Source organism: Somniosus microcephalus, chromosome 14 (genome assembly GCF_052327205.1).
Source record: "Somniosus microcephalus isolate GS21.2 chromosome 14, FLI_Smic_1.0, whole genome shotgun sequence".
NCBI lineage: Eukaryota > Metazoa > Chordata > Chondrichthyes > Squaliformes > Somniosidae > Somniosus > Somniosus microcephalus.
The window spans coordinates 49,436,798-49,459,422 of NC_141000.1; the positions used below are offsets into that span (position 1 = coordinate 49,436,798).

A 22,625-nucleotide genomic window follows, 5' to 3' on the forward strand; every position below is an offset into this window, starting at 1 on the left:
GGATTATGGAAACATGGCTCCAGGGTGGCCAAGGCTGGGAATTGAACATCCAGGGGTATTCAATATTCAGGAAAGATAGGCAAAAAGGAAAGGGAGGTGGGGTAGCATTGCTGGTTAAAGAAGGGATTAACACAATTGTAAGGAAGGATATTAGCTCTGATGATGTGGAATCTGTATGGGTAGAACTGAGAAATACCAAGGGGCAGAAAACATTCATGGGAGTGGTATATAGACCTCCAAACAGTAATGCGGAGGTTGGGGATGGCATTAAAAGGGAAATTAGAGAAGCGTGCAATAAGGGCACAGCAGTCATCATGGGTGACTTTAATCTACATATAGACTGGGCTAACCAAATTAGTAACAATACTGTGGAGGAGGAATTCCTGGAGTGTTTACGGGATGGTTTCCTGGACCAATACGTCGAGGAACCAACCAGAGGTCAGGCCATCTTAGACTGGGTATTATATAACGAGAAAAGATTAATTAGCAATCTTGTTGTACGAGGCCCCTTGGGTCGGAGCGATCATAATATGATCGAATTCTTCATTAAGATGGAGAATGAAGTAGTTGACTCAGAGACTAGGGTCCTGAATTTAAATAAAGGAAACTACGATGGTCTGAGGTGCGAATTGGGTAGGATTGATTGGGGAATGTCACTCAAAGGGTTGACGGTGGATAGGCAATGGCAAACATTCAAAGACCACATGGATGAACTGCAGAATTTGTTCATCCCAGTTTGGCATATAAATAAGACAAAAAAGGTGACTCAACCGTGGATAACAAGGGAAATTAGGGATAGCATAAGATCCAAGGAGAGGACATATAAATTGGCCAGAAAAAGCAGTAAACTTGAGGATTGGGAGCAGTTTAGGATTCAACAGAGGACAAAGGGATTAATTAAGAAGGGGAAAATAGAATATGAGAGTAACCTTGCAGGGAACATAAAAACTGACTGTAAAAGCTTTTATAGATATGTGAAGAGAAAAAGATTGGTGAAGTCAAGCATAGGTCCCTTGCAGTCAGAATCAGGGGAATTTATAATGGGGAACAAAGAAATGGCAGACCAATTAAATACATATTTTGGTTCCGTCTTCACAAAGGAGGACACAAGTAACCTCCCAGAGATGTCGGGGAACATAAGGTCCGATGAAAGGGAGGAACTGAAAGAAATCAGTATTTGTAGGGAAATGGTGTTGGGGAAATTGATGGGATTGAAGGCCGATAAATCCCCAGGGCCTGCTAATCTACATCCTAGGGTACTTAAGGAAGTGGCCCTAGAAATAGTAGATGCAGTGCTGATCATCTTCCAACATTCGATAGAATCTGGAACAGTACCCATGGATTGGAGGGTAGCTAATGTTACCCCACTATTCAAAAAAGGTGGTAGAGAGAAAACAGGGAATTACAGACCGGTAAGCCTGACATCGGTAGTGGGGGAAACTGCTGGAGTCCATTATAAAAGATGTAATAGCAGAGCACTTGGAAAACAGTGACAGGATCGGACAAAGTCAACATGGATTTACAAAAGGTAAATCGTGCTTGACTAATCTACTGGAATTTTTTGAGGATGTAACTGGTAAAATAGATAAGGGAGAACCAGTGGATGTGGTGTATTCGGACTTTCAGAAGGCTTTCGATAAGATCCCGCATAAGAGATTAGCGTGTAAAGTTAAGGCACATGGGATTAGGGGCAAGGTATTGACTTGGATAGAGAACTGGTTGGCAGACAGAAAGCAAAGAGTTGGAATAAACATGTCTTTTTCCAAGTGGCAGGCAGTGGAGTACCGCAGCGATCAGTCCTTGGACCCCAGATATTCACAATATATATTAATGATCTAGTCAAGGGAACTAGATGCAATATCTCCAAATTTGCAGATGACACAAAGCTGGGTGGGCGTGTGTGCTGTGAGGAGGATGCCGAGAATCTCCAGTATGATTTGGACAGGTTGGGTGATTGGGCAGAAGCATGGCAGATGCAATATAACGTGGATAAATGTGAGGTTATCCACTTTAGTGGCAAAAACAGGAAGGCAATTATCTGAACGGCAATAGATTGGGAGAATGGGAAGTGCAACGAGACCTGGGTGTCCTTGTGCACCAGTCGCTGAAGGTAAGCATGCAGGTGCAGCAGGCGGTTAAGAAGGCAAATGGTATGTTGGCCTTCGTAGCGAGGGTTTGAGTACAGGAACAAGGATGTCTTGCTGCAGTTGTACAGGGCCTTGGCGAGACCACACCTTGAGTATTGTGTGCAGTTTTGGTCACCTTATGACGAAGGATGTTCTTGCCATGGAAGGACTTCAGCGAAGATTTACCAGGCTGATACCTGGGATGGCAGGAATGACGTACGAGGAGAGATTGGGTCGATTGGGCTTGTACTCGCTGGAGTTTGGAAGAATGAGAGGGATCTCATTGAAACTTATAAAATTCTGACAGGACTGGACAGACTAGATGCAGGAAGGATGTTCCCGATGGTCGGGGAGTCCAGAACCAGGGGTCACAGTCTAAGGATAAGGGGTAGGCCTTTTAGGACAGAAATGAGGAGGAATTTCTTCACCCAGAGAGTGGTGAACCTGTGGAATTCTCTACCACAGAAGGCAGTAGAGGCCAATTCATTAAATATATTCAAGAAGGAGTTGGATATATTTCTTAAGGCTAAAGGAACCAAGGGGTATGGGGAGAAAGCAGGGACGAGGTACTGAATTTGGATGGTCAGCCATGATCGCATTGAATGGCGGAGCAGGCTCGAGGGGCCGAATGGCCTACTCCTGCTCCTATCTTCTATGTTTCTATAAGAGTACTTTGTCTACTTTTGGAATGTATAAATCAAACACAGGGGAACAATAGGATAAAATATTCAATTTATAGAGCCTTATTGGCAGTGGCAAGGGTCATCAAATCAGGCATGAACCTGGCATGCTTGATTCGCAGCAGCCTGTATTTTGAAGTGGCCATTTAGAAGCAATAAATGAGGCCACATGGCCAGCATGCGCAGGCCTAATATATTAAAATTATTGAAAATTGGCTCCACACTGAATTTTGCAACTTAGGATACAGCTCCATCCACAGCATGTACCTCACCACTCATAGAATAGGGGTTCCTAGATCCTTTCTTGCTCAAACAGGCCTGTTAAAAGTAAGGGTGATGGTGAAGGACACAGTTGCTGGTAAAGTCTTTGGGCAGTTTTTTGTGTTCTTTAATTACATTTTGCTTCATACTTTAGTTAGATTTGCTGGGTAGTCCTCAATTGTTTTGCAATTTTCCCAACCAATACATTCCTTCATTATTTTTTGTTGCTGCTGCAATTTAAATTGCACCATACGAAGTGATGAGAATGAGTAATCCTTTGGGCGTTCTGAACATGCTGCACGATTTAGATGAGGAAAAGGAAATCAGGAGGCAGACAACACCCAAGGCATTTTGTCTGCACCAGTTATTACACCATAGAAGTTGTGGTTATAGACTCCTTTACAAGTAACTGGACATGCAGCAGGGGACCTGTCTTTGTCACTTCATAAGACAGGCCCCGTCAGAGCTGAACCATTTGCTGCAGAGTGACTGCAGACAACATTGACAGGCCTCCTGATAGCAGCACTGATGTGGCAGAATGTATTAATTCAGGAGAATAGAGAGGCTTGTAGCAAAAGCAGAGTTGTTTTAATGGGAGACTTCAACTTTCATATAGACTGAGAAGAGCAGAGTAGCTCAAGTCAGAAAGGCAGTGAATTTCTTGAGTGCATTCAAGATAGTTATCTGGAGCAATATGTTCTAGAACCAACAAGAGGGCAAGCCATACTAGATTTAGTAGTGAGTAATGAGCCAGACTTAGTTAATAATCTAACAGTAAGGGAAAATGTATTGAACAGTGACCATAATATGATCGAATTCAATGTTAAGTTTCTCCTTTTCAAACCTAACATAATTACTAAGATTCTGGATTTTGGTATGGCTAACTTTAACGGAGTGAGACGGAGACTGACCACAGCAAACTGGTCAAAACTGTTATTGGGTAAAATTACAGATGAACAGTGGGATGTGTTCAAAAGGAATTTAACTTAATACAGGACCAGTATATACCCCGAAGGGTCAAGAGCTCTAGTTACCAAATAAAACAGCTATGGTCGACAAAAGAGGTGAGAGATAACAAACTAACAGAGCTTAAAAATGGCAAAGAATGTGTAGATCCAGGGGACTGGGATAGATATAAAGAGCAAAGGAAGACAAAACAGATAGTAAGAGCTGCAAAAAGGAAATACAAGAAGCAACTTGCTTATCACACAGTTTTTACAATTATTTTGGAAAAAAGGGAGGGTAGTCAAGGGTAATGTGGGCCCTTTAAAAACAGATGCAAGTAGCATTGCAAATGAAAATAAGGAAATGGCAGACTTGTTGAATAATTACTTTTTGTTAGTCTTCACAGTAGAGGAAGAGGATAATATACTTGACATTCCAGGGAAACTAAATGAATAAAGGTCTGGAATTCACTAAAGTTAACGTAAGCAAGAAAATAGTATTAGAAAAAATAATGGTGCCAACAAATCCCCAGGACCTGATGGTTTCCACCCCAGGGTTTTAAAAGGAGTAGAGGTGAGGAAATTGCAGATGCTTTAGCCATAATCTTCCAAAGCATTCTCGATTCAGGAATTGTCCCTTTGGATTGGAATATTTCAAATGTAACTCCATTATTTAAGAATAATGAGTGAGAGAGAGAGAAACCAGGAAATTACAGACCAAACATCTGCTGTGGGGAAGTTATTGGAATCTATAATTAAAGACAGAGTGACTGAGCACTTAGAGAAATTTGAAGTGATTAGAGAGCCAACATGGATTTTTTTTAAATTTATTCCTTCACGGGATGTGGGCGTCGCTGGCAAGGCCAGCATTTATTGTCCATCACTAATTGCCCCTGAGAAGGTGGCGGTGAGCTGCCTTCTTGAGCCATTGTAGTGCATGTGGTGAAGGTACTCCCAGTGCTGTGAGGGAGGGAGTTCCAGGATTTTGACCCGGTGACGATGAAGGAACGGCAATATATTTCCATGTCAGGATGGTGTGCAACTTGGAGGAGAACTTGCAGGTGATGGTGTTCCCATGCAGCTGCTGCCCTTGTCCTACTAGGCAGTAGAGGTCACGGGTTTGGGAGGTGCTGCCGAAGAAGCCTTGGCGAGTTGCTGCGGTGCATCTTGTAGATGGCACACAGTACGCCGGTGGTGGAGGGAGTGAATGTTTAAGGTGGTGGATGGGGTGCCAATAGTGTGGGTTGCTTTGTCCTAGATGGTGTCGAGCTTCTCAAGTGTTGTTGGAGCTGCACTCATCCAGGCAAGTGGAGAGTATTCCATCACATTCCTGACTTGTGCCTTGTAGATGGTGGAAAGGCTTTGAGGAGTCAGGAGGCGAGTCACTCGCCGCAGAATACCCAGCCTCTGACCTGTTCTTGTAGTTACAGTATTTATGTGGCTGGTCCAGTGGTGACCCCCAGGATGTTGTTGATGGGGGATTAGATGATGGTAAAGCCATTGAATGTCAAGGCGAACATGTGTCACATTATACAGTTGGCAGTGCTTGCATGCGTTAATAATGTGATAAGCACTGTGTGTGCAAAGAGAAACCCCTTCATCATTTTCTCTGTGAACAGGAACCATCAGCTGGACAGAGTGAAAAGCTTTAACCATGTGGCAAAGATCCCACATCAGAACTCTTGTCCTTCTAGGTGGTAGAGCTCTGACAAAAGATGCTGCCTATATTTGCAGCTATTTCTGTTTTTATGAACAGCAAAGATTTGCACTAAATTGGTGTACAGATGGTATATAACCACAGAAATGGCATTATATACGTCAATGGCCATGATCCACGACGTAGTCATGATGCCTTCAGTATGCAGCACTCCACCATGGCCATATTTTTGCAGGAGGCAATTTTTCTTTTTTGTTGCAGACCCCATGGCCAACATGAATTCAGGCTGTGCTCAGGTCCCACTCCAGGGACTGGAGCACAAAATTCTAGGCTGACACTCCAGTGCAATACTGAGGGAGTACTGCACTGTCGGAGAGGTGCCGTCTTTCGGAGGAGATGTTAAACCGAGTCTACTCTCTCAGGTGGACATAAAATATCCTATGGCACTGTTTCGAAGGAGGGCAGGGGAGTTATCCCTGGTGTCCTAACCAATATTTATCCCTCAATCAACATCACTAAAACAGATTATCTGGTCATTATCACATTGCTGTTTGAGAGAGCTTGCTTTGCACAAATTGGCTGTTGCGTTTCCTACATTATAATAGTGACTACTTCAAAAAGTACTTAATTGGCTGTAAAGCGCTTTGGGATATCCGGTGGTAGTGAAAGGTGCTATATAAATGCAAGTCTTTCTTTCTTCTTTTCTAATTTTTTTCGTCTAGAGATGCAGACCCCACTGAGAAACTCCATAACAGCAGAGAACAGCCTTGGGCCAGAATCCTAATCACCTGTTTGAAGTTCAATGACTGCCATCTCCAGTGCAAGAAGATTGTGCCATCTAGGTTTGGCACAAATAAGTGTGTGCAACATAGCACTGGTTACATGCAATGCTTTAAATGGTAACTCCTGTAGTTCCCAACTTAGGTTTATGGGATGCTTGCTGGGTCCCATGAGCAATGTGTACAAGTAAGCAGCATACTTGCTTTCACCTTCTTCACTATACCAGCAAAACAGCCTCCTCATTTGTAGTCAGGTATAAGGAACCTAGATGATTATCAATGAACTCTCTTCCATGCAGCTGGCACTTGTACTTTTACTAGAGTGTATGATTTCAACCCCAAATAGGAACACACTCATAAGGTGCATCTCTTGCAGGACCACCAACTCTTTAGGATCCAATGGAGCAGTGTTTCCCACATGTATCTACCATGCTATTGTGAACAATTAGTCCACTTTTCTGCTACTAGTATAACTTCCCTTTAATGCAAGTTTCAGCCCAGCCGAATTTTACATTCCCCAGCTAAGTATGCCTTAGGCCATGCTTTCCTGCATCAGTAGCTTAATCAACACTCCCAAGGCAAACTGTTATGGATCAGATCAACACAATTTTTGGAAAATTAAGACTTCTGTGCCATCTCTTCCACGTAATGTGGACAGTGCTCAGCTATGATATGGAACAGAAAAATCCTGGTGGCGGGCAAAAAGAAAAAGGAAGAAAATAGATAATCTGAAAGAAAAATAGAATTTTTCCAATGTCTAAAAAAAAAATTTTTTTTAATGCAGATTTTCACTTTAGAATCATTGGCTGCGATTTTATTAATGGAGGCGGGTTGAGTGCGAGACCGCTGGTTTCCAGCTTCCAGTCCTGCCCCCAGCTGCCTCTGCTCCACAGACATGATTTTGCCTTGACTGACCTTGGTAAGCCCGTCACTGGCCAATTAACAGGAAGCGGGTCTGATGACGTCATTTGATGACGCGTCATCTGCCAGTTTCCTTAAAAGGGAACACACACAATTTTATTTTGACAGTTGATTTCTCAGTGTTTGACAGCATTGAGGTGCTGAAAACACTGATAATCACTGCACAAAGGTGAACTCTCGCACCCAGGCTCGCCAATGGCTCCCTCCATATGCTGGAATAGATGACAGCTGCAGGTAAGGTGACAGAAGCGATCTGTCACTGGTGAGAGAGGTTCTCCCAATGAGGTGGCACTGGACATGGATTTAAAAACTTGTAAGCTAAAGAAATCTGTAAATGTTTTAAAAATACAGTAGCCAACATTTTGTTTGCTCTGAAACGAACCATGTGCAACATTGGGTCCTTCACACCACTTTTACAGCTGTCATCATTCCACAAACATTACAGCAGACTCACAACACGCCACACTTACCTGGCGTGGTGTCCGGACATCGGGGAACCCGAGCCAGAAGCAGCAAAGCGGCAAAATCCAAAAACAGGCTGTAAACTACTGGCATGTACCTATTAATTAGGCAGGTAATTGCCTTTAATCGCTTCCCGCCGCTAGGTGTCAGGTCCATTCGTAAATCGGGGACCCGACACTTAGGAAGGCTATTTGGAGGCGGGTTGACGGCGGGATCGGAACCCGCCGTCAATCAAAATGAATTTAACCTGACCTGCCTCCAAACTCGCCCTCTGAGCGCTGGCAAAATCGCGGCCATTGAATCTTTGAGCACAGAAGGAGGCCGTTCGGCCCATCATGTCTGTGTCGACTCTTTAAAGAGCTATCCAATTAGTCCCACTCCCCAAATCCCTGCAATTTTCTCCTTCAAGTATTTATCCAATTTCATTTTGAAAGATACTATTGAATCTGCTTCCATCACCCTTTCAGGCAGTGCATTCCAGATCATAATAACTTGCTGCATAAAAAAAAGTCTCATCTCACTTCTGGCTCTTTTCACCATTACCTTAAATCTGTGTCCACTGGTTACGGACCCTTCTGTCAGCAGAAACAGTTTCTCCTTATTGACTATCAAAACCCTTCATGATTTTGAACACCTCTACAAAATCTCCCCTTAACTGTCTCTGCTCCAAGGAGAACAATCCCAGTTTCTCTAGTCTCTCTACTTAACTGAAGTCCCTCATGCCTGGTACCATTCTAGTAAATTTCCGCTGCACCTTCTCCAAGGCCTCGACATCCTTCTAAAGTGTGGTGCCCAGAACTGGACTCAATGGGGGGAATTTTAACATGGGTGAGCACGTGGAATTGGGTGAGAATGAGAGGAGAAATCAGGAAAAATTCCTAGTGGGTCAGGATGCCGGCTCCAACCCGCCAACTTCCGGGTTTTACAGAGGTGGGACAAGGGGCAGGCAGCCAGCCAACCTGCTCCCAGGAGGTGGGTTTGGCAATTTAAGTATGTTAATAAGGCTAACAGCCTCTGATTTCACCTACTTTGCAGGTTTTACAGTGGGCAGCCGGATTTCTCAGGCCTCGGATAGCCCGGCAGCTGAAGCGAGGTGACAGTTTCAGGGAGAAGGTAAGTGCCTTCACAGCAATGCTTGTGGGCCAGGAGGAGCAGGAGTGCTTCCCCCCGGCCGCCCAAGCTCTCCCCTTCAGATCCCGCCCCTGCATACAAAGGCCCCCGGCTTCAGGGTCCCGGGATCGGACCACCCCCAAGGTGAGGGATCAAACCACCCCTCCTGGGATTGGACATCTCCCACCCCCCCCAGGGTCAGGGATCCAAACCACCCCCACCCCCATCCACGGGGTTGGAGCTCGGACACCACCACCCCCGCCCATCAATTCAGGAAAATTTTACAACAATAAAAAAAATCAAGAAGAAGATGAGTAACTTTGCCAAGGACTTACATTTAGCTCAATCAATCTTATACCATCTTATACCATCAACTATAATAAGAATACCTCAGTTGCTAATAATGTACAAGTTATTTGGATTGACTCACCATTAATCCATAAATTTCTGATGAACTTCTTACTTCTGGGAGAATACTCATTGGAATGTCAAAGAATCTAGAATAGCAAACAAAGCAATTGTATACCAGAAAAATCAAAAAAGAGCCAATTAATCATTTGATTATTGAAGCAGCACTCTGCACCCAACAAAAAAAATACAAAAATTTCCAAATGTTGACATTTAAAGATAAAATGAATGCTCTATGGTCATCTCTACTTCCCCTTCAAAACATTATGTTCAAAAATCCACTATTGCAGCAGTTACATTAGTAAATATTTGTGGATTTCAAAACTTACAAAGTATATCAATTGGAAAAGTGGTCCCATGGAACAATAGTCATTATGCTGCAGCTATTGAACCATTTTAAGTAGGTCTGAAGGAGCACAAACATTTTTTGAAGGTAATTTTTTTTGCAGCACAAGCAATGTCAACTGAAACTGCACCATGAAATCACTTATCATTGTGATGCCATTCTTCATTAAAGTCAAGTGATTACCAGGGACCAATAAGCAATGGTTACCAAATAATGACCGGATCAATCACATTCTTCCCATGGACCAATTATAGTGCTCAAAAATAATGTTCAAGAGATGAACTTGCATATAGAACATGATCACATTTATCAGAAACCCCTCAAAAGAACCTCACATTTTATTTCTTTTCAAAGTAATTCATTAAGTTATAAATAAATCACACACAGAAATGAAAATCAAATGGACATTTTAGATTCTTCAATGACATACAATGGTTACCGCAAATACTTGAAGCAGAGGAAGCTACATGGCTTTGGGGAAGAGAGCAGGGCAGTAGAATTAGTTTGAATTCCTCTAGGAATGACCCAACACATGCACAGTGGGCCAAATGACGCCTTTTTGTGCTATAAACTTCTATTTACTGGCTATGTGAAAATGAATACACTTAAAATTTGAAATGTGGCTCACAATTGTCCTCTGTCGGCTAACAGTGCATAAAACCTTCATTTCAATTGTTAAACTTAACATACTACCAAGATATATAATAACAATTCAAAGTTAGTGTGAACAAAGTATAATTTTGAAAATTAATAAATCTGCAAAGCAGCATCTCAAAGTTTAAAAGCTAGCCAGCATGCACAAAACCAAAATGCCTATTCAGTTTCTCTGCACCCTGATCATTATTGTGATCACTCCATACAATAATGGAAATGTTTCATTAGATACAACTTACTGACAGAGCTCAGGATCCCACTTCAGGGTGTTGATGTTGAACAGCATAGTTCTGCTGGCATTGGTCACATCTGTACAGTGAACACCACGGTCATGTGCACCTGTCAAACACTAAAGCCACAGGCAGTGCTTTCATTATCAAAGCAACAGATGAAATAAACAAATATTTACACTTTATTACAAGCCTAATGACACTGAATGAACCGTCCAACTTTCTGTAATAGAACTTTTCACTGAGTACTTTGGTAGGAATCTTGGTCTATAGATTCATTCAAAAAATAAAATTCAAATAGACATATTTGGCTGTTGGTTTTTGTACTGTTTCAAATCAGGATTCAAGATTAAAATTTTGAGTACTTGGAGCAAGGATTGATTTGGAGCATAGATTACTCAATGTTTATGACAATCAGAGGTCAGAATTATTGCTTGAACAGGCCAACGCTTTCATAGTTTTTTATTCATCCTAACCTGCATTACAAGTGTAAAAAAACAATTTTTCAGGACAACAAAGTGGTATTGCATATTCGAGAAATTCTCATACGAGTTTAGAGCAACATTGGAGAGATAGAGTAAGAACTTAAGAAATAGGAGCAGGAGTAGGCCAATAACCCATCGAGCTATTCAATAAGATCATGGCTGAACTTCTACATCAACTCCACTTTCCCACCCCATCCCCATATCCCTTGCTTCCCTTAGTGTCCAACAATCTATCGCTCTCAGTCTTGAATATACTCATCGACTGAGCATCCACAGCCCTCTGGGGTAGAGAATGCCAAAGATTCACAACCTTCTGAGTGAAGAGATTTCTCCTCATCTCGGTCCTAAATGGCCGACCCCTTATCCTGAGATTTGATCCAAAGTTCTAGATTCTCCAGCCAGGAAACAGCCTGTCAGCATCTACCCTGTCAAGCCCTCTAAGAATTTTATATGTTTCAATGAGACCACTTCTAATTCTCCAGAGAATATAGGCCCATTCTACTCACTCAATCTCTCCTCATAGGACAGCCCTCTCATCCAAAGGAATCAGTCTAGTGAACCTTTGTTGCACCCACTCTAAGGAAAGGAGACCAAAACTGTACACAGTTCTCCAGGTGAGGTCTCACCAAAGCCCGATATAATTGCAGCAAGGCTTCCTTACTCTTGTACTCCAACCCACTTGCAATAAAGGCCAACATACCATTTGCCTTTCTAATTGCTTACTGTACCTGCATGTTAACTTTGTGATTCGTGTACAAGGACCCCCAAATCCCACTGAATACCAACATTTACCAGTCTCTCACCTTTTAAAAAATATTCTGCTTTTACATTCGTCCTACCAAAAAGTGGATAATTTCACATTCCCCCACATTATATTCCATTTGCCACCTTCTTGCCCAATCACTTAACCGGTCTCTATCCCTTTCAGCCTCTTTGCATCCTCCTCACAGTTTACTTTCCCACCTAGCTTTGTATCGTCAGCAAACCTGAATATATTACACTCGGTCTCCCTTATCCAAATTAATACAGATTGTAAATAGCTGAGGCCCAAGCACTGATCCTTGCGCACTCCACTAGTTACACCCTGCTATCCAGAAAATGACCTGTTTATTCCTACTCGGTTTTCTGTAACTACCTGCTAGTTACAAACTCAAAAAACGAACAGATTTGTCAAACACTATTTCCCTTTCATAAAACAGTGTTGACTCTGCCTAATCAGATTGTGATTTTCCAAGTGCCCTGTTACCACTTCCTTACTAATATATTCTAGCATTTTCCCTACTGCTGATGTCAGGCTAACTGGCATATAGTTCCCTGTTTTCTCTCTCGCTCCTTTCGAACAGCGGGTTTACATTTGCTACCTTCCATTCCACTGGGACTATTCTAGAATCTAGGGAATTCTGGAAGATCAAAACCAATGCATCCACCTCTTTTAAAACCCTAGGCCATCAGGTCCAGGGGATTTGTCAGCTTTTAATCCCATTAATTTCTTCAGTACTTTTTCTTTCTTAATATTAATTACTATTCACTCTCATTAGGCCCTTAATTCCCCACAATTTTCAGTATCTTCTTTCTGTCTTCTACTGTAAAGACAGACACAATATTTGTTTAACATCTCTGCCATTTCATTATTCCCCGTTATAATGTCTCCTGCCTGCCTCTGAGGAACCCACGTTTACTTTCATTAACCTCTTCCTTTTTACATAGTTGTAAAAGCTCTTACAATCTGTTTTTATATTTCTTGCTTGTTTATTCTCATTCTATTTTGAGTAGGTTGGGTTAAAGGCAAAAGTTGAAAAGAAACATTTTCATAATACAAAAGATAAGGAAAACAAGTACTGTAATGGGGTGTAGATTTCATAACCATCTTCCAAAAAAGTAGCATTTTCAGAAATAAAATGAACTTCTATAGGAATTCATATTCTGATAAGTATATAAACATTGTGAGATCAGCTGTAGTCAAAAAAATCAGAGTGCACTGCCCTAACTTTAGTATATTAGCTAGTTTAAGCCTTTTAAAATTAGCATTGTAATGCAACAAGAATTAAAATTGGAAGCCCGTTTGTTGCACTTTGCTCTTTTTCTATTTTAGCTCTCGTTTCTAGTGTTGCTTCACAGCTTCTGCACCAAATCAATATACAAGGATTTCATAAAAACACAGCTGAATAAGAATTGATCAGAAGATCTGCCTGAAACAGTTTGCTTGAAATTTCAAAAGTATCAGTAGCTTTACCCATATAAGCCAAGTATCAACTGTTCCAAACATAGCCCGGCCATCCGCGACAGCTTTCTTAACTGACTCCACATTATCCAGAAGCCACCGTAGTTTCACAGCACTGAAATAGGTGCTAATTGGAAGGCCAGTTTTTGCCTAAAAAGGAACATTTAAAAAATCGAAAGAAAGCAAAAAAGGTCAGTCATGCAAGAGTTACAGTTACAGTTATGATACAGATACTCATAGCCAAGTCTGTGAATAAAAACACAGTGCAACATATCTGCAATTGGCATATTTGGGACAAATGTGAGAAATACAATTCATACATGTTTTGGGGCCACTTTTAGTTGGAAAGGTACAAATTGCTACCTGGACAGAAACTTCTATATTCCGATTTCCCAAGAATCCCTCGGTGTGGCTGTGAAAGTACTTTCACTTGCATCGCTATATGCAAGTGTTAATAATCATTATTAGCCAAATGCAAAGTTTATTCCCAAGTGTAAACTTTGTGAATAGTTGCCTAATCTCCTGCATTCATGCATAAAAAATGTTCTTTATCTGTGTAAGTAGAACATGAACAAAACTTTGGGAGACTTGAGCACAGACATTTTAACCTTAAAAAAATACTTTTGAAACAAGCCAACGCCAAACCTAAATTGAAGTCACTGATAAATCCCTCACCTGAAGGATGTTTTTGTCTTTCTGTGGTGCATTGTTGATCAGCTTTTCTACAGTTGACTGTGTCCTGAGGTCAAGCCACACTGATGAGAGAAACACATACAAATATGTCAGAAGTGGAACACTAGTATTGCAAAGGACAATTAGGCAATTGAAACAACAGTTTGCTAGCCATTGGAACAGTTGGGAGCAGATTATTTTGGCGAACATATGTATGCCCCTGCCTACTGAGCCATTTCAAAGTGAAAGCATAGATTTGCTCAATTAACAATCCAATGACAACGCAGCTTATTACAACGAATGAATCACCAAAATAAAAAGGTCATGACGTGAAACAAAATGCGTCAAGCTGATTACTCTAACTTTCAAACTGTAGATTATACAGCACCCTCAATTAGTCACAAGTTTAGGTATTTAAGACCTTTGTTACCTCCACCACGACTCTGATGTAACAAAAGTTTCAACTATCCTGACCAAAGCTCAAGTGGATAATCCAGAATTGATACAAGATCTAAAAATGAAAGTCACTGTTTTTTCCCCTTCAGCAACATGGCTAGAATACAGAATCATAGAATGGTTACAGCACAGGAGGAGGCCATTCGGCCCATCGAGCCCTTGCCGGCTCTGCAAGAGCATTTCAGCTAGTCTCACATCCCCATCCTTTCCCCGTAGCCCTGCAAAATGTTTTCCTCCAAGTACTTAGCCAATTCCCTAGAACCAAACACCGAACTTTCTATATTTATTAACAACAAAAATGTCAAAGCATCTACTCAGAAAAACAATGGGGACTAAATTGGGCAGTGTAGCACCCTTTATTTTTTTTAGGCACGAAGTGGCCCACTAAGACTGAAAAATGGGGTCCGAGATGCGCATGCACACTTTGACCTTGGTAAAGGGGTTTGCACATGTGCTTAACAACTGCCTGCAGAGCAGTGAGATGTGACGCGAATCAAGGTGCAATTCTGATTTGATGCCACCATTGCCATTTTCCAACTCCACTCCAGCCAATGCCTGACTTAACCTCGCACATCTAAAGACGATGTTAACTGGAATGAATGACCCTCCACCAGTGCTATTTAAAGGGATCAAGGAGTACTTACAGGTTAGTTGCTGGATTATTTCGTCTGGCTGCTGGTGTAATGGTACGTTTTTTTGGTGGTTTCCTATACTTGGCGCTCTCACATGTTCAGCCATCTTCAATATATTACAGCACAGATTCAATTCACAAAAGGGTTTCCACCACTTCTTGCAGCCACAATACACCTCCCCTTTAAGAGATGCAGGCTGCCTTTGAGTAGCGCTAGCCACCCGCGATATCGAGCCCCCTGCTGATGCGTGTAGCCGATGTACAGCGCAGGTAGCCCTGGCTGCACACAGCAATCATGTAAAACAGCAGACAATAATTTAACGTGTTGCCTGCAACGCAATGAACGGGCTCAGGTTAAGCGTGCACCACAATCCCCACACCTATTTTCGGGGGGTTATCCAATTAACCCGACACATCTGTAAAAGTAGCCATAAAATAAAGTAAAATAAAATAATGGAAATATGTTTGAACACTGTCCCTCACGCATTTCATTTACAAGACATCACTGGACATTAGTATTTCTGAATTATCCAATTAAGGGTCATTTTCTGAATGTACGTTTCTGGAATGAAACTTCACCCATCGCTACTGCATTTCAGAGAATTGTGTGCGAGGTTCCCCACTGCCATATGTGCTTGGAAAATTACCTTTGTGCTGTTTTAATGTAAAACGTATACGTCTTGCTCCAGCTGTACAGGGCCTTGGTGAGACCACATCTTGAGTATTGTGTGCAGTTCTGGTCGCCTTATCTGAGGAAGGATGTTCTTGCCATGGAAGGAGTTCAGCGAAGAGTCACCAGGCTGATACCTGGGATGGCAGGAATGACGTACGAGGAGAGATTGGGTCGATTGGGCTTTTACTCGCTGGAGTTTAGAAGAATGAGAGGGGATCTCATTGAAACTTATAAAATTCTGACAGGACTAGACAGACTAGATGCAGGAAGGATGTTCCCGATGGTCAGGGAGCCCAGAACCAGGGGTCACAGTCTAAGGATAAGGGGTAGGCCATTTAGGACAGAAATGAGGAGGAATTTCTTCACCCAGAGAGTGGTGAACCTGTGGAATTCTCTACCACAGAAGGCAGTAGAGGCCAATTCATTAAATATATTCAAGAAGGAGTTGGATATATTTCTTAAGGCTAAAGGGATCAAGGGGTATGGGGAGAAAGCAGGGACCGGGTACTGAATTTGGATGATCAGCCATGATCGCATTGAATGGCGGAGCAGGCTCGAGGGGCCGAATGGCCTACTCCTGCTCCTATCTTCTATGTTTCTATGTTTCATTCGAAGACCATTACTAAGTATCTTAATATCAAGTGGTAATTTTGGAATTGAACTTTGACATACTTTGCAGCCAAGAACATATTGTGCAACAATGTCTATGTAATGAACTATGCTGGCCTAGGACAAAGCAAAGCTGTGTTTTTGCACAATTTGACTGTATTATCTATTCATATTTAAAAAAAGGTACACCTGTGCAGTGAATATCAATGCATAGCACCATAGATTTGAAGGACGAGGGTGTGAACTCACCAGTTTCACTCACAGAAATAGAATCCCAGCTTAACTCAATGCAATGCTGCAATGCATCAAACTAGGCTTGCATAGGATTTCTATGAGTGAAGCTTCTCCTTAATCCCTTAACTCGCACTAAGTCGCATTCACCCATCACCACTGTGCTCGCTAACCTACATTGGCTCCCGGTCCAGCAACGCCTCAAGTTTATAATTCTCAACCTTGTTTTCAAATCCCTCCATTGCCTCGCCCCTCCCCATTTCTGCAGCCTTACAAGCCTGAGAGATCTCTGCGCTCCTTCAATTCTGGCCTCTTGTGCATCCCCGACTTTAGTCACTCCACCATTGGTGGCCGTGCCCAAGTCCCAAGCTCTGGAATTCCCTCTCTAAGCCTCGCCGCCTCTCTCTCTCCTCCTTTAAGATGCTCCTTAAAACCTACCTCTTTGACCAAGCTTTTGGTCATCTGTCCTAATATCTCCTTATGTGGCTCGGGGTCTAATTTTTTTTGATAACGCTCCTGAGAAGCACCTTAGGATGTTTTACAACATTAAAGGTGCTATACAAATGCAGGTTGTTGTTGCTGTTATGTACTGTAGTAGAATTCAAGAAGCCAGAAATCTTAAGACAGAAATGCTTCATTTATGTCACCATACAATCCAAAGGCTACACTGTACACAACTGAGTAACAGGAAAAAGCATTTAGACTGTGGAATTTAATTCACTGAGTAAAACAAGAGTCACTAATCCTTTTTCCTTTTAATATAAGCCGGAATTTAGCTGGTGCTCAGTGGACTGATTCAGTGGTGGGTCGGCAATGAAATTTGATTTGATTGACAGCTGTTAACTCGCGCTCAACTGCCTTTCCCGAAGTCGGGTCTGTCAGCGATGAGCAGGCCTGACACGTAGTGGCGGGGGACCCAATTCAGGTAATTAATGGCTTGTTTAGAGCCACTTAAGAATGATTTTCAGCGCACCTTTTACATTTGACAGCTCACCCTAGGGGTCCACGCTGGTCGTGGACCATGTCTGTCAAGCTGAGGCGGGAGTTCAGTGGCCATTGAATCAGCTGTTGAGTTGTCAGCTTCAAATGTAAAGTAAAAGCTCCCACCTTAGAGATATCTTCCCTCAGCCACAGGCTCTTCCTCACTGCATTTCCACAACAGATTCACCACGTTACAACTCAATACACAAGTCTCCATCTAGTCTGACCTCATTGCTTCTCTCACCATTGACAGATCGCTTCTGTCATCTCTACTTCACCTGCCATCTATTCCATCAGCATGGATGCCCTTTATACTCTCTCACCTTGGTCCTCAGAATACCACCACGATCAGCCCCAACACCAGCAACAACAACAACATCAATCTTCTCCACAATCAACTGATGCTGCACAGGACAGAGGGCATCAGCACCCGACCACATTGCTGCCCAGGAGGCCATGGATGGCCTCACCATGGCCAGATTTACTTCACTTGACACTGTACATGCTGGTTGCCAGATCATGCATCAGTTTGGCACCACCCCACACCAACACCATAAAGCATCTCTACAATGCCCAAGCCATTCCTTTCACACTCATCACCATTGCGGGGGTACCGTTATGTCTCACCATTCACTGCAACTCACTAAGCCAATTCCAAAGGTGCAAACAAATCTGTCCAAGAACGCAAAGTGTTGAAAATAAAGGTTTCAATGTTTGACACCACATTAACAGAAACTTTACATGGACATTGGCTAAAACACCCAAGTGCCTACCCTTGTGTATTGTTAGTTGGTATGATTGCACTAGGATGAGGGGTGGCTAGTCAGGTGGGGATGTAGTAATGCAGATAGAGGGGGAGGTGCAAGGTAAGTTGGTGTGAGTAAGGATGTGCAGGAGTAGGTTAGGGAAGGCAGAGTGATGGGGATGTGATGAGAGGCACAGCAGGTTGAGGCCGAGTGTGGCTTTGTACTCACGTTTCGTGTTCTGCCGAGATCATTGAAATGTTTGCGGCATCGCACCCAGGTCCTCCTGACCACATCCCTGCTTGTGCCCTCCTCTGCAATGTGCAACAAGGCTGTATTGATCTCCTGGGGAGATCTCTTTCGCCCATGAGAAGAGAAGAGGACCTCCCCGCGTGCTGTGACTCCCTCCATATGCTTAGGAGCAGGACTTCTGCCAGTTTTCAGGTATTGGTGTTGACCCTGTGATAAATTGCTGGGTCATCTAATTTAAACAGGGAGAGTTGTGCGGGCTATGTAAATACAGCCTCCAACACCTCAGATTATTGGAGGCCTGGGGCGGCATAAAATAGCACGGCATGGTGTATCGGCCACAAATGGGCCAGAAAGTACCAGGAGGAATGAAAGAAAGTGAGGAGGGGCAGGGCAGAGTGGGTGTGAAGGTGGTACCTGGAGGAGAACAGTGATGTGGTCCAGCAACAAGACATAAACTTGCGTCAGTACTGGAGGGAGCAGGGAATCTGGGTGACGAGGATGGTAGCCAGATCAAAGAACGAAGCTGCCTACTTCAGAGCTGAGCCTGTATGGCCTTGTAACAGAGATACAGAACAGGAGAAACGTCAGTTTGGAGTCAAAGGTCAGAGACTCACCCAGAATATGGTAGGCATTTTGTGGAGGGAGGTGGATGTGACAGTGGGTGCCACCCTTTGTAACCCCAGGACTCCTTTGCAATGCAGGAAGAAGTTTATCATCACCAGAACAGCCAAGATAAGCTACTCACTCATGCGGCTCTTCCTTGCAGTCTCGTTAGGGGACATTTTTCAGGGGGTCAGTGGGCGCATTCGGTGGCGGGTCGGGTAGGATTTTTTTTTTTTTGACAAACGACTTTCCTGGATATTGGGTCTGTCAACGTTGAACAGACCCGACATGCAGCAGCAGGGGAGGCAATTTAGGTCATTATGACCTTGTTAAGAGCCACTTAAAAATATTTGGAGCACACCTTTAAATTTTACGAGGTCGCTCATGGGTTCCACGCTGCACGGGGATCACATCAGGTAAGCAGGTCGGGAATTGTGTTACCATGAAATGATCTCTTTACTTGACAGCTGCAAATGTGCTATAAAAGCTCTCATCTCATAGCTGTTCACTTTCCAAGCTCAGAAGCTGTTGTTTACTGCATTTGGAACACAGATTGAGCTTTATGCAACTTGCAAGGTTTGCGCCACTGCAGCCTGGTCTTCCTGACAACATCCCTGCTTGTGTCCTCCTGTGCAATGTGCAACCAGGCTGCGTTGATGATCTGGGGAGGTCTCTTCCGCCCATGGGAAGGGAAGAGGACCTCCCTGTGCGCTATGACTCCCTCCATAAGCATATGGAGGGAGTCATGGGAGAGCCTGGGTGTAGCTGTGCACCACTGTACAGTGCTCGTCAGTGTTTGCAGCACCTCAATGCTGTAGAGCACTGACAGCACAACAGTCAAAATAGATTTGTGCATGGTCCCTTTAAGGAAACTGGCTGATGACGCGTCATCAAGTTATGTCATCAGACCCGCTTCCTTCAGTTGGCCGGCAAACACACTGGGCAGGTTTAACAAGCCCAATCAACGTAAAATCATTTTGGACAGTGGGCTGGAGCCAGCAGCGGGGTTAGGACTCGCCACTGACCCTGGCCGCACCGGACCCGCTGAGGTAGGGGAAATTGCGGCCGTTATGTGTATGGCACTCCTTCATTTATTTCCCTCAACATGCTACTGGAATCAGAAGCAAAAGAGGAATCTGACAGTGGAGAGTAGAGACTCTGCAGAAGTCTCTGGCACCCGAGCCTGTGGACTCAGATCTCTGAGGTCCTGATCTGAAAAGAAGGAATGACAGATGAGCATCACACTCACATGGGGGGCATCGAGCACTATCAAGAGTCCCATGCCATTCTCAGTGCCACTATCAGAGAAGGATTTAACACAATGCAGCAGTAGCCTGGAGCAGATTATGGCACCACAAACATCTGCATCCATCCCCTTGACGGAGAAGCTACCAGACTAGTCAGTGCATCCGAAGTGGATGCTTTGACCACTGGCCATCAGGCTTTGGAGGTCCATTTGGGGGAGAACGATAGAAAGAGACATCAGAGAGTTTCAGAACAACATCTCTCTGTGGTTTTCAGGATTTAACTGATGCCGTAAGTTCTGCCCTCCTGCTTATTCGGCACTCAGATCCAGGATCCAAAACAAATGTCATAGCCAAAGTACATCTTTATGATGCCTCCTCAATCCTGAGGATAACACGTGTGACTGTTCTAGCTAACGGCCTTGGATGCTTGTTTGTGCAGGTGCTAAGATAAGGGAACCATGCTGACTATGCACCTAGAGTGGTAATGCAGCCTTTAGAGTCCACCCATGATTCAGAAGCCCTGAGATGAGGGCCATCTCAATCCCAAGAGTCTCATGATACCACAATGCAGCTAAACACTACTGGCATCCCTGGCACTCAGGTATCACCTTGGCGCAGCACAAGGATAGCAAATTTTAAAAAAATGCCAAGAGTAGCAACATTCAGTTGGATTCTTTGAAACTTAAAAGCAAGAAGCGTGACTGTGAAACCTACTACTTCTAATCTTTGTTTCAGAAATATACAATAATGATCCCTTTTAGCAGACTGCCTACAATCTTATGAGGGGGTAAGCAAATGAAGAAAACAGCTTACCAATTGCATTGTAGAGCGGGAGTCCTGTAGTTTTGTCCCAAATAATCGTCGTTTCTCTCTGATTGCTAACTCCAATTGCTAGAATTGAACAAATTTAAAATGTGTTAATTTTTTGCCCAAGAAAAACAACAAGGAATCTGAAACATATTTCTAAATCTCCACAATTTAAAAAAAAAAATGAATATTCACTTCTTCTTTCCCTCAAAATATATGGAAGCAGATTTTCTAATCAGTGGGAACAGGCATGCAAAGACCAGGAAAGTCAGGCAAGAATCTAGCCTAAAGTGCTAATGTATGTGTGAGAGCTTCATTTAATACTCCAATGTCCCATGAGATTTGCCGTCCAGTTAGTACGGGACATGCCGTGTGCATCTAGGCGCTAAGGAGCTCGTAAAGGGACAGGGCTGTTTTGTGTGGGTTTTTTCCCTATTTCTTTTGGGTGCGCTTTAGTGTTTTTTTTTTCTTTTTTGTACTTTGTTGGCTTAACAACATGCAGCAAATATTTATTTCGAACAAACACAGCCAAATATTAAAATCACCAGAAAGCCAGCTGAAGTACAAAGTTCAACAAGAGTTCAGCAGAACAGTAAGATTGTAAAGGAAAAGTAAGTATGAAAAGGAGCTATTACAATATAAACTTCCACATAGGAACAGAAGTACAGGCTTCGGCCATTCTGCCCTGGGAGCCTGTTCCGCCATTCAATTAGATCATGGCTGATCTGCATCTTAAATCCATTTACCCACCTTGGTTCCATATCCCTTAATAAAAATCCATCCATCTCAATTGTGAAACTTTCGATGAACCTAGCCTCATTAGCTTTGTTGGGGAAGAGAGTTCCAGATTCGCACTTCCCTTTGTGTGAAATAGTGATTCCTGACATCACCCCTGAATGGCCTAGCTCGAATTTTAAGGTTATGCCCCCTTGTTCTGGACTCCCCCAAAAGAGGAACTTTTCTGATGCAGCAATATCAATTAGCCTATTGCAGACCCAGACACGAGCGAGGAAAATCCCCAGTAATGGAATGCTTTGGGAACCATAGGTCCAAAGTCACCTGTTCCTCCCAAGTATGCTATACTTACCATAAGTCACGTCTCAAATTAGTCATATACTGTATCCCAATATATTATTTTCTGAAAGAAATCTTATGCAGAACCTTATCAAATGCATTCTGAAAGCCCATATAGACAGCAACCATAGACACACCATTATCTATCATGCCAGTGACATCAAAAACTCAGCTACATTAGTTAGCTATTACCTACCCTTCACAAATCCATGTTGACCCTCCTTGATCAGCGCATACTTGTTCAAGTGCTCAGTCACTCTGTCACTGATTGTATATTCCAGTAACCTCCCCATAACTGATGTTAAACTGACAGGTCTGTAGCCATCTGGTTTCTCCCCCTTCCTTTCTTAAATAACAGTGAT

The 22,625-nt window shown here is 43.0% G+C and overlaps 1 protein-coding gene across 2 annotated transcripts in view; it reads right to left on the reverse strand.

The window, feature by feature from the left end:
- Positions 1-22,625, reverse strand: part of LOC147107484 (glycerol kinase) — a 125,103-nt gene that overhangs the window by 74,820 nt on the left and 27,658 nt on the right. For both annotated transcript variants that reach the window (XM_086006555.1, XM_086006556.1), the window contains exons 4-8: positions 21,196-21,273; positions 13,960-14,039; positions 13,297-13,434; positions 10,588-10,697; positions 9,371-9,437 (exon numbers count right to left, since the gene is read on the reverse strand). In XM_086006555.1, the coding sequence (XP_085862681.1) occupies positions 9,371-9,437; positions 10,588-10,697; positions 13,297-13,434; positions 13,960-14,039; positions 21,196-21,273 (473 nt within the window). The remainder of the gene's footprint in view (positions 1-9,370; positions 9,438-10,587; positions 10,698-13,296; positions 13,435-13,959; positions 14,040-21,195; positions 21,274-22,625) is intronic.